General features: G+C 32.0%; 2 protein-coding genes and 1 non-coding gene across 3 annotated transcripts; 2 read left to right on the forward strand and 1 right to left on the reverse strand.

Moving 5' to 3' along the window:
• Positions 1–3,688: 3,688 nt before the first annotated feature.
• LOC142545728 (protein VAPYRIN-LIKE-like) lies at positions 3,689–5,316 on the forward strand. The gene has a single exon (XM_075653086.1). The coding sequence runs from the start codon at positions 3,896–3,898 to the stop codon at positions 5,306–5,308; it is 1,413 nt and encodes a 470-aa protein (XP_075509201.1). The 5' UTR covers positions 3,689–3,895; the 3' UTR covers positions 5,309–5,316.
• Positions 5,317–7,748: 2,432 nt separating this feature from the next.
• TRNAA-UGC (transfer RNA alanine (anticodon UGC)) lies at positions 7,749–7,821 on the forward strand. The gene has a single exon. It is a non-coding gene; the product is annotated as a tRNA-Ala (tRNA).
• A 96-nt stretch (positions 7,822–7,917) lies between these two features.
• LOC142545749 (histone H2A-like) lies at positions 7,918–10,301 on the reverse strand. Its single transcript, XM_075653107.1, has 2 exons — positions 9,028–10,301; positions 7,918–8,923 (listed from the first exon to the last, which is right to left on the reverse strand). Exons 1-2 carry the CDS (start codon positions 9,226–9,228, stop codon positions 8,750–8,752), a joined length of 375 nt encoding a protein of 124 aa, XP_075509222.1. The 5' UTR covers positions 9,229–10,301; the 3' UTR covers positions 7,918–8,749.
• Between the last annotated feature and the right edge of the window lie 1,434 nt (positions 10,302–11,735).

Genomic DNA, 11,735 nt, shown 5'->3' on the forward strand with positions numbered 1-11,735 from the left:
AAATAGTAAGCTCACAAATGAAAGTCATATATTTAATAGGTATTATTATTAATAGATAATATATTATTTAGGGATATTTTTTTATCATCATATATCGAAATTGACTAAATGCTTAAATATTTGCATTGAAATCACTTACATACAAACATTTTCTATCAATCATATATCTATGTTGATATATAAATAGTCTAAAAATATCTCTATTTTAAATGAGAAAAAGATGTTTTATATGATCTTAATATTTATTAATAATTTAATTTTTTTCAGTCTCACTCTTCTCCATTCGTATTCCCAATATTAACTTAATATTCGGAATATTAAAAATTTTTTAATTTATAACATTGTTATAGTAATTTTCTATGAATTTGATGTCAATGTTTAAATAACTAATGTAGAAAATAATTTAATGTTTAAATATGTATCATGTAAACTAAATGAAATTCAAATAGTAATATTAACAATTATTTTAAATATGTAACATGTAAACTAAATGAAATTCAAAAGTAAAATCAAATTAATAATTATCTTGATGGAATTAAGTACACTATTAATGTTCATATTAAATTAACTTAGAAAATGACTTAAAGAACCTCATGAACATAAGAAATTGTAAAATAAATGAAATGGTAAAATAGTAAGCTCACAATAATGAAATTCAAAAGTAAAATCAAATTAATAATTATCTTGATGGAATTAAATACACTATTAATGTTCATATTAAATTAACTTAGAAAATGACCTAAAGAACCTCATGTACATAAGAAATTGTAAAATAAATGAAAGGGTAAAATAATAAGCTCACAATTCAAACTCATATATTTATAATAGTATTAGATTAGATTAGATTAGATTACTAAAAATTCACAAAATTGATCTATTGTATCCACAAAACTTTAAAATTTTTCTCATACCATTATAAATAGAATGAGAATCGTGTACACTTTGTTTTTCATGTATTTCTTTTTATGGATGAACAATTTTTTTCTTTTTGAAAAACGATTTTATTCTTTGAGAAATATTGACATTTTATATGACATTCATACAACATAATCAACACAAATGACATATAACAATAAAACATGTTAACGCTAGGGTAAAAAACTCATCTCATTGCAAGAACACTAAATGATCAAATGAAGCATATTATTTAGTAATATTTATTTAGCAGCATATATAAAAAATTGACCAAATAACTTAAAAACAGTGTTTGAAATCAGTTACATTCAAACATTTCTCTCAATCGCGTATCTCAGTTGAAACAAAGAGTCTGAAAATATCTCTATTCTAAATGGGAGAAAGAAGTTTTATATGAACTTATTATTTATTAATACTTTATTTTTATCTCATCCGTCTCATCTCCCTTTGTCATCCCATTATCATCTATCATTAATATGGTAGAGATTTTCATGAATTTGACTGCAATGTATAAATTTAAGTAATTAAAATTAAATTAAAATAATAAATATTTTGATTGAGTTAAGTACACTATTAATGACCTTTTTAAACTAACATAAAAAATGGCTTAAATAACATCATGAATATGACGAATTGTAAAAAAAAAAAGGTAAAATAGTAAACTCACAAATGAAAGTCATATATTTAATAAGTATTATTATTAATAGATAATATATTATTTAGGGATATTTTTTTAGCATCATATATCGAAATTGACTAAATGCTTAAATATTTGCATTGAAATCACTTACATACAAACATTTTCTATCAATCATATATCTATGTTGATATATAAATAGTCAAAAAATATCTCTATTTTAAATGAGAAAAAGATGTTTTATATGATCTTAATATTTATTAATAATTTAATTTTTTTCAGTCTCACTCTTCTCCATTCGTATTCCCAATATTAACTTAATATTCGGAATATTAACAATTTTTTAATTTATAACGTTGTTATAGTAATTTTCTATGAATTTGGTGTCAATGTTTAAATAACTAACGTAGAAAATAATTTAATGTTTAAATATGTATCATGTAAACTAAATGAAATTCAAATAGTAATATTAGCAATTTTTTAAATATGTAACATGTAAACTAAATGAAATTCAAAAGTAAAATCAAATTAATAATTATCTTGATGGAATTAAGTACACTATTAATGTTCATATTAAATTAACTTAGAAAATGACTTAAAGAACCTCATGAACATAAGAAATTGTAAAATAAATGAAAGGGTAAAATAGTAAGCTCACAATAATGAAATTCAAAAATAAAATCAAATTAATAATTATCTTGATTGAATTAAATACACTATTAATATTCATATTAAATTAACTTAGAAAATGACCTAAAGAACCTCGTGAACATAAGAAATTGTAAAATAAATGAAAGGGTAAAATAGTAAGCTCGCAATTCAAACTCATATATTTATAATAGTATTAGATATAATTTTAATTTTTTTTTCTCAATTTTAATCAATAAAATAATCTTGAAAAAAAGTGTAATTTGTTTTAATAACAATAATTAAATTTTTATATTATGAGTAAAATTGAATTTTTAGTTTGATCATATACCAATTAAGTCATTTGCAATATTTTATTTATCAATCGGTCATATTATCAATAATTTGTGTACCGAAATACTATAGACCATATATGTCTAGGGGTGAGAAAAAATACCGAAATATCGAAATACCGAAAAATCGTACCGAAAAAATACCGAATTTACCGAAAAAATCGGTATACCGAAAATTTCGGTACGGTATGAAATAATTTTTTTCGGTACCGAAAATAATTTTTTATTATTATTTTTTTTTAAAATTTAAGTTCGGTATACCGAAAAAATGTCGGTATACCGACAAAATTTTCGGTGTCGGTACGGTACCGGTATGAAATTTTTCCATACCGAAAATTCGGTGTACCGAATTTTCGGTATCGGTATGAAAAAATTACATACCGATATTTTCGGTACGGTATACAGTACCGTACCGTACCCACCCCTATATATCCCCTGTATATGTCTAAATCAATTCTGGACTCTTTAATTTTGCATTAGAGTATCAAATACTAACCTTATGCTAGCATGAACTTAAACGTAACGGACAATGCCTTTATATTTCTAAGAATTTGCACCATTCAGACCATAGTTGATCAAGTCAATTTGATTGACATATACAATGCATTTTTCACTATTTTTTTCTGTTTTTCATTTCTTTTTAACTTTCAATGTCCGTTCTAATTTTGAGTAGATCTCTTATGAGACGGTCTCACGAATATTTGTCTGTGAGATGAGTCAACCCTATCGATATTCACAATAAATAGTAATATTCTTAGCATAAAAAGTAACACTTTTTCATTAATGACCCAAATAACAGATCAGTATCACAAAATACGAACCGTGATACCGCCTCACACATATCTTTACCTACACTCATATTACTAATGTTCACATTTTTATTCTTCAAATTTCATTGCTAAATGAAAGATAATATCTCTACCAAATCGAAGTAATACAATTAACAAATTTATAATACATCATTTTGGTCATATCAGTACTATATATTGACCCATATATGATTAAAAAAATTATATTTTATGATTAAAATTTTTTTTATATAAAAAATAATACTATCATAATATAAAAATAAATGAAAATTAATGGTTGGCCTGGTCAAAAAGTTGGAATTGCTCACTTTTCTCTCACAGATAAGTTGAACAAGCTTGAATCTTTCTTCCCCACCATCAATTACAGCCAAACCAAAATATTCATTAAACTATCCAATCCCATGATATTTAAACATCATCATACGTAAACAATGAAAATATAATCATCCTAATTCATAGCGCAGAAACAATCAACCCCATCTCAATCACTCTCTCCGTTCGCATATTGCAAATTCTTCATCAAAAAATATTCCCAGTTGATAGTTTTCCAGGCCATGGACAGATTGATCAAGCCGGATATGCAGATAATCGAACTGTTCTTCATCAGAGGCCAGAAGTGTAGCCAAGTTTTCAGGTTGAAGAATCTGATGCACACCATGTCTGTGGCAGTTGCGCTCACGTCTTCGAACACGTCAACCTTCTCGTTTTCGCAATCCTTCTCTATAATCCAACCGCTTTCATCTGCATCGTTCACTCTTTTCCTGAACAAGGCGAGTGATCAGCCTCCGCTGTGTTCTCCCCCGGACAGGGTTCTTGTTCAATCATCGATGCTTCCCACCGGGAAAGCTCACCAGGACGATATACGGCAACTGTTCTCGAAACCAGGGCGGCATATTTTTAAGGACGCCACTCTCCCCGTTTCATTTGTCGGGCCACATGTCGCGGAGTTTCTTCTCTCGCCTTCACCCATGTCCCTGGAAACAAAATTTCTTTTCTCGATGGCTGTTTCTTGCTGCGATGAATCCCAGCTCACTGCGCTTCTCCGAGTTGCCGCCGAGAATGGGACGCCACAGTTCATTTACACCCTGATTGAAGCTGGCGCAGATGTTTCTGACACTGGTTCGGAAGAAGAGTCCCTGGTTTCATTGGCTGTCAAGTCTGGAAAAGCTGAGGCTGTGAAAATCTTGATTGAATCAGGTTGTGAGATTAATAACAAGATTGACCGGGTTTTACACGCTGCAGCAACTATGAACCAGGTCGATTTAATGGAAATCCTATGCTTGGGATACCCAGATATTGATTTGAATTCGGTGAATTCTCAGGGCCAAACAGCACTCCACCTCGCAGCAATTCATGGCCAAGTTGAAGCCCTTCGGTTTCTTGTTTCAATAGGTAGTGAAGTTGATGTCGCGGATGATGAAGGCTGGACTCCTCTACACTATGCGGCAAATGAAGGGCACGCAGAGGCGGTTGAATTCTTGCTAAACAACTCGGTTTTCGCAAAAAAAGCCGTCACCAAAGAAGGGAAAACCGCGTTTGCTCTGGCAGTCGATCAGGGCTATTCGCACTTATACGATTCGTTACATTTAGGTGATTTATTGCACCGAGCTGCACGGATAGATGATGTGCACACGATGACGAGTTGTCTGGCTCAAGGGGCTAAGGTGAACGGGAGAGATCAAAATGATTGGACCCCTCTGCATAGGGCAGCATTCAAAGGGAATTTGGAGAGTGTGAAGCTTTTGATTAGCCATGGAGCTCGTGTCGACCTGGTCGATGGCACCGGGTACATGCCTCTGCTTCGAGCAGTCGAGGCCGGGCATATTGAAGTGGCTATGTATCTTCTGTCACATGGGGCTAAAGCAGGTTTCAAGAGTTTGAAAGGAATGTTGAACTCTGATGCAGAGAGTTTCGGGAATCATCCTTCTTTAGTGAATCCTTTGCATCAAGGGGGAGAGAGGGCTTAAACCTGAAACACAGGCATCATTTTCTTTGGATTTGAGTTATATGTACATAATCTTTTGTTGTATGGTTTTTCAAATTGAATCCAAGTAGGTGATTGTATATCTAGATTTGAGGAATTTTTATACCCTTCACAAGCCTTGATTTTGATCAAGTGACGGTAGCAAGCAGGAGAGACAACTGATGTCCGGTGTCTCCAACAATAGATTGTAGTAGTATATTTTCGATCAATTTTATTTATATGAGTTCATGTATGAATAATTATTTGTTGTGAGTTGTCGGTTAAGTTAAGTCCAAAATAAAATGATCAATATGTTTCGAATTATTGAGTTTTAATGTATAACTGGTACGTCTTTAATGTGTAAAAACATAAATGTAACTTCTGTTGAGCTAAAACAGAAATATCAAAAAATAATCATAGACATTATCTATATATAAGTTATGATCCACAGATCTCACGCAATCACGCTCTTTATTATCTCACCCATTAAGAAAATAATCCAAAAGAAAAAACTAAAGGATACTCTCAAGAAGAAGAACGTGTAGATATGGAAGATCAAGACACGTTCTAAAGAATTCATGATTATGGCTTCATGTATGCTTCCGCTTAAGTTTTCAGTCAAATTCTTAATGATTTAGCATGATGGATTATGGGTTTATACGGATCTTCTACAATAGTATACACACAATTGCATGAATTATGATTTGCAACGAACTAAAGAAACCATGTGCGACATATACGTTCTAAAAAGTATTGATATGATGAATCAAATATATGTTTATTGATCAAACGCTCATCTACTTTATCAATCCGAATACTCCAAAAAGATATCCAAATATATTATATTTATTTTAGCTAAAATTTAATGAGATGATTTTAAATTCATCTCATTTCTATTCGATAATAATTTTTGAACTCCGGATAATTTCTCAAACCAAATTTCAAATCAAATCACTTCATCTAAACACAATATAATCATTTTTGGCTCATTTAACAGCTTGTAGTTGGGAAATTATATGCAATTAAGTATAGTTTCACCATCAAATTAACAGAATTATTTATATCTTCCAGCCAAAATACTTGGCTTTTAATGGGTTATATTATAGCAATAATATCCATCGAATTATTAGTTGTCTCTTTCAATCACTTTTATCTCATTGCTTAAAATAAGACAGATTAATTAAAAGATATAAACAAATATTACATGCATAGGTCTGTGTATGATTTGAATCCAGCGTAACAATTTTCTGATTGACAATCAATGAAAGAAATTGATTATCGTTTAGTAATATGGAAACGATAGTTTTAGTTCAAATGTCGTTCTCAGTTGCTGTAAACAAAAGTCCACTTTTTGTGCTTACGTCACGACTTTAAACAAATCTACTAATTTTCTTCCGACGTATTATCAAAACAAAGTTCATGAATTTTGATCGGTTGGAATTAAATAATGTATACGTTTTCCCACTAATTTGAACTCAAGCATAAAATAAAATTTTATCCTGTTGAATTTGGCCGAAATAGATAAATATTTGTGACGGGGAAATAACCAATTAATTTATGCGTAGGTCTCTTGTGAGACGGTCTCACGAATCTTTATCTGTGAGACGGGTCAACCCTACCGATATTCACAATAAAAAGTAATACTTTTTCATGGATGACCTAAATAAGATATCTGTCTCACAAAATACGATCCATGAGACCGTCACACAAGTTTTTGCCTTCATCTAATATTTTGTCATGTTTTTTTGTTTTCATTGTCTAATTTTGACTTTGCGGCTTTGTTTTTTTTTTTTTTTTTGGTATCTATTTATATCTTGAGAGACTGTTGACATGATGTTGAATATGTTAGTAATTTTTTTGTGTTGCGTCAACATTTTTTGACGACTTATTAGCATTTTCCAGCACCACCAGAGCGTTCCAGCAAAATACAAATACAAACCGACAAAAATAGAAAAATTACAACATTAAAATTAAAAAATAATGATATTAGAGAATATATAAACTTACCGTGTAAATTAGACAAAATTTCCTTTTTGTAGTACAGTAAAACCTAATTTGATTTTAGGTCACCAATCGATAAGTGATTCCATACATTTTTTTTAATTTGATTTTTTGTTTTCGTGTTTGTTACAACATATTTAAATATTGAGTATATCTCTTGTGAAACGGTCTCACGAATCTTTATCTGTGAAACGGGTCAGTCTTACCAATATTCATAATAAAAAATAATATTTTTAGCAGAAAAAATAATATTTTTTTCATGGATGACCCAAATAAGAGATTCGTATCACAACATACGACTCGTGAGACCGTATCACGCAAGTTTTTGTCTTAAATATTTGGGTACATATTAAAAATAAATATAAAACTAAAATTATCCACTAAATATCAACATTTTAATATTTATATTGAATTAAATAAAAATTCATATCTAATAAGCAGATGGGGATGTAGCTCAAATGGTAGAGCGCTCGCTTTGCATGCGAGAGGCACGGGGTTCGATCCCCCGCATCTCCATTTTCTGCCTTTTTCCTCTCAAATCGCTACTAATTCTGACTCCATCTCGATATACGAAAATATCTGACGGCAACTTTTTTATTTATTTTTTTAAAATTAAAATTCTCCCCGACTTCCTGAGAGCAACCGTGCGCGGCTGCCAACACCCACCGTCCACCGGTGTCAGTTTTCAAGAAGGGTTTCGGCTTACGGGACGGACATCCAGCTCCACGTTCTCTCACCTCGTCGCATACCTCCTCCGATGATTCAACAGTAGTAATTTGATTTCCGTGCCTATTCATTCACCTTTTGACTACTCCTCTAGTTTAGTTTGAAGCGTTCAGGAACTGAATGTCTGAGAGAGGAATGCGTACATATTGTCCGTTGGGTTTATTCCCGAAAGTTCCATCGAAGTTACGGTACACGAGTTATTATTTTGTTTCAATGTTGGGGATTCACTGAGCTCCATATGACAAGAATTTATTCGTCTCTAGTGATTTGTTTCAATAATGTGGCATTATTCAATATATATCTTGACGTATTTGTCTCGTGATTATTAATGTGTTGCGTAGTATATGGTACTTAAATCTATTGCATTGTTACTCATTTAAATTCTTTAGCAATTAGTTTCCATATTTGATTCCTTGTATTGTTGTATGTGTGATCTTCTTACATTTTCATCCTCCGATGGACTTATTAGTTTTAGACTTCATTCAAATTGTGAAGTTAAATTTGGAAGAAGTTTTGGGCATCAATAACTTGAGATGGCATTGTTGATTCGATAAATTGGAAGAACACTTCCTCGACCACATAGAAGGCCCTTGGTTTCCTATGGAATACATCGGAAATGGGTGAGATAACTTATTGCGTCAATTCATTGCATACATGATACGGGGAAAAAACAGAAACTTGAAACTAAAATGTAGCAGAGTCAATCCCTTTCTCCAGATTACTTTGGCAGCAAATCACCGTGAATCTTGGGTGGGGCACTAGCACTTGGAAACATCGCGCCACCGCAGAGGCCTCTCAATTCTTCATCAGCTGTCACTGCAAACCGTATGTGTGATGGTGTTATCCGATTCTTCTTCTCCCTCTTAGCCTGATTACCTGCAAGCTCCAGGACCTGAATCGACAAATCAGGTAGCCAAGAGTAATACCGATCAACCAATTCCCGAAATTATGACTGAATAAAGAAACGAAATAACAGATTGAGTGCAATCAACTAACTTCAGCAGCTAGATATTCCATAACGGCAGCAAGATACACAGGGGATCCAGCACCGATGCGGTTCGCGTACTTGCCCTCCTTCATATATCGTTTGATTCTTCCGATAGGGAACTCTAGCCCTGCCTTTTCTGACCGGCTTCTTGAGCGAGCCTTGGATTTCCCTTTGCTGGCCTCGATTGTGGCTACGTTAGTGGACTCCATATTCGGTTCTTGCGGTGAGAAAATTTAACTTAAGGAGATTAAGGAATTTCAGGGGATATGAAGCAATGGATGGTGGAAGGGGGTTTTATAGGAGGAGGGGCAGGTGCATTTGGATTTGCTAAAGTGGTGTTGGCGCGGTTCTGTAATGTTTTGAAAATTAAATTTGGAGAGAGGCGCGGGAGTAATCCGCGGCTGCAAAATATTTTGAATTTAAAATTGAACGAAACTTGTATTGCTAATAGATCAGAATCGCGAAAGTAAATGATGGCTAAACCTACTAAATTATTTTTAAAAGAACCATTTTGGCGCGTGAACAACATGAAGAAGCACTTGTTTCCCAAGATAGGCTACTTTTACTGTACTAGATTTTTCATGTCCTAAAATTTTTTTTTCTACATCATATATGCTGGTTATTATTGTTCATTACTTATGCATCACAAACTTTAGCTTTTACTTTCTTTATGTTCATGCTTCCATTCTTAAAGATAGGTTTTGTAAAAGATGAGACCTTGTAGTGTTAGATCAGATAGTTATATGTTTCTTTTTCCCGTCTGTTATGGAGTTGAATACTAGTATACCACTGTCTCTTACTGAAATATAAATAAGCTGTATCTTGTACAGAGAGTTGCTAGAATAAGCTTCGATATTGGTTTGACTATTCAAGTTGGGCGTCATGATAGAACTCGAGTTAGGAGGTTTGCTGTCTGTGTTAGTTCCTAGGCTGTAATTCCATGTCGTTTATATTTTTGGAATCTGATTAGAGTTCTGAACTGTAGTTCTTGTTATGAATTGCATGCTTGGCACAAGGATTTTCTACAAAATACAATCTTTGACACCGGAGTAATTTGTTGTTACTTGTGTAAAATTTGTACAGGCGTCTTAATTGTACTGTTGTACAACATGTTAATATGTTCTCATTGTTAAGCTATGATGCAATATATAGATACAGGGAGATGGATACAACATGACATGGATATAAGTTACGTTAAGTTTTTGGTGATGAAATGAAGATAACATGGTTTTTGGTGTATTTTCCTCGGCTTCTGTAATTTCAAAGTATTTGTGCAGATTTTGCTATGACATCTATCTGATGTTCTTTTGGAGACATAAAGCTGTGGTGAGTACACCACTAAGCGGAATGAGACTATTGTACATATGGAGATCTTCTCCCTAGAGTGGACCGGGTGCAAGACTCGGTTGGAGATCATATTTGACATCAAATGCAGAAAGATGAGTTTTATCATTATTATGAATATAACATGTATAGCCAAAAACATGAGAATAAGATAAGTTAGACTTACTCTCTTTCCATATCTCATATAGAGTTTTACAAGCTCTTTTGTTGATCATGGATCGGTTGTGAATGTAGCATGTGGTGTTGATTTTTTCTGCCCAAAATCTTTGGGAAACATCATAATCAGCAAGCATTGTCCTAATACCTTCATTCAAAGTCACGTTTCTTTGTTTAGCGATTCCATTCTGTTGAGGAGTTCTTGTTGCTGAATACTCGTGCTGAATTCACTGTTATGATAAATACTCATCCAAAGTTTTGTTAGTAATCTCAATACCTCGATCACTTCTGATCCTGAATACTGAGACTAATTTCTCATTTTGAATACGATTAAGAAATTTAATCATCATCAACAATTACAAGCGTATATCACATTCTTCCAAAATTGATTACAAGTATAAGATCGAACAAATCCATATGCAACAGTTCTAAGCATTTATTTTGTCAGTTTGATACATTTATTCTTAAATCTAAATGATACATTGAACACACATGATTCTTAACAAATTCAAAGCTAGGCAAACCATTAGCTATGCTCAATATTAGCATATTATTAATTGATCTAAAATTGAGGTGATTCAATCTTTTAAGTCATAGCGATTGTTTATGATTATTAATAGCAGCAAAACTGTTTAGTGAAACTAGATAATTACTATTCCCATCAATTTTATAAGTGTTAACATTTCTAATTTGAGTTAACAATATTTGATTATCAACGTCTTTAATTAAACATTAATTCTTATTAAATTCAACTAAGTAACCATCATCACAGAGTTGACTGATTGTTGCGTATTTTCCGCTCGCAAGTGTACGATTGTCAAGTTTTAATATATGAGAGTAAAGTATCGTCCCACGAGAAGTGTATTAATAAACGTATACCAGTGATTGTAATTAAAATAGTCACGATTTTATCTAGAAAAATCAATTAACGATTTAGTTTACTGAAAATGAATTAATTGCAAATAAATATTAATCTAATCACCGAATGAAAAAATAACAATGAGAGAAAATCTCTAGAGGAGTGATTTCACTAAGTTTTAACATAATTATTCCCGGTTGCATTTATATTCATGAATTTCAGTCGTTTAATTGCCAAGAACACTTAATTATTTTATTCCCCCTTTCCCAAGTGATGAATAAACTATATCATTCAAACTTCGATTCAAACATTCCTAATAAAAATCTAGATTTAAATGATATATGCAAACGATGATCT

The sequence above is a fragment of the Primulina tabacum genome, chromosome 1 (assembly GCF_025594145.1).
Source record: "Primulina tabacum isolate GXHZ01 chromosome 1, ASM2559414v2, whole genome shotgun sequence".
Taxonomy (NCBI): Eukaryota; Viridiplantae; Streptophyta; class Magnoliopsida; order Lamiales; family Gesneriaceae; genus Primulina; species Primulina tabacum.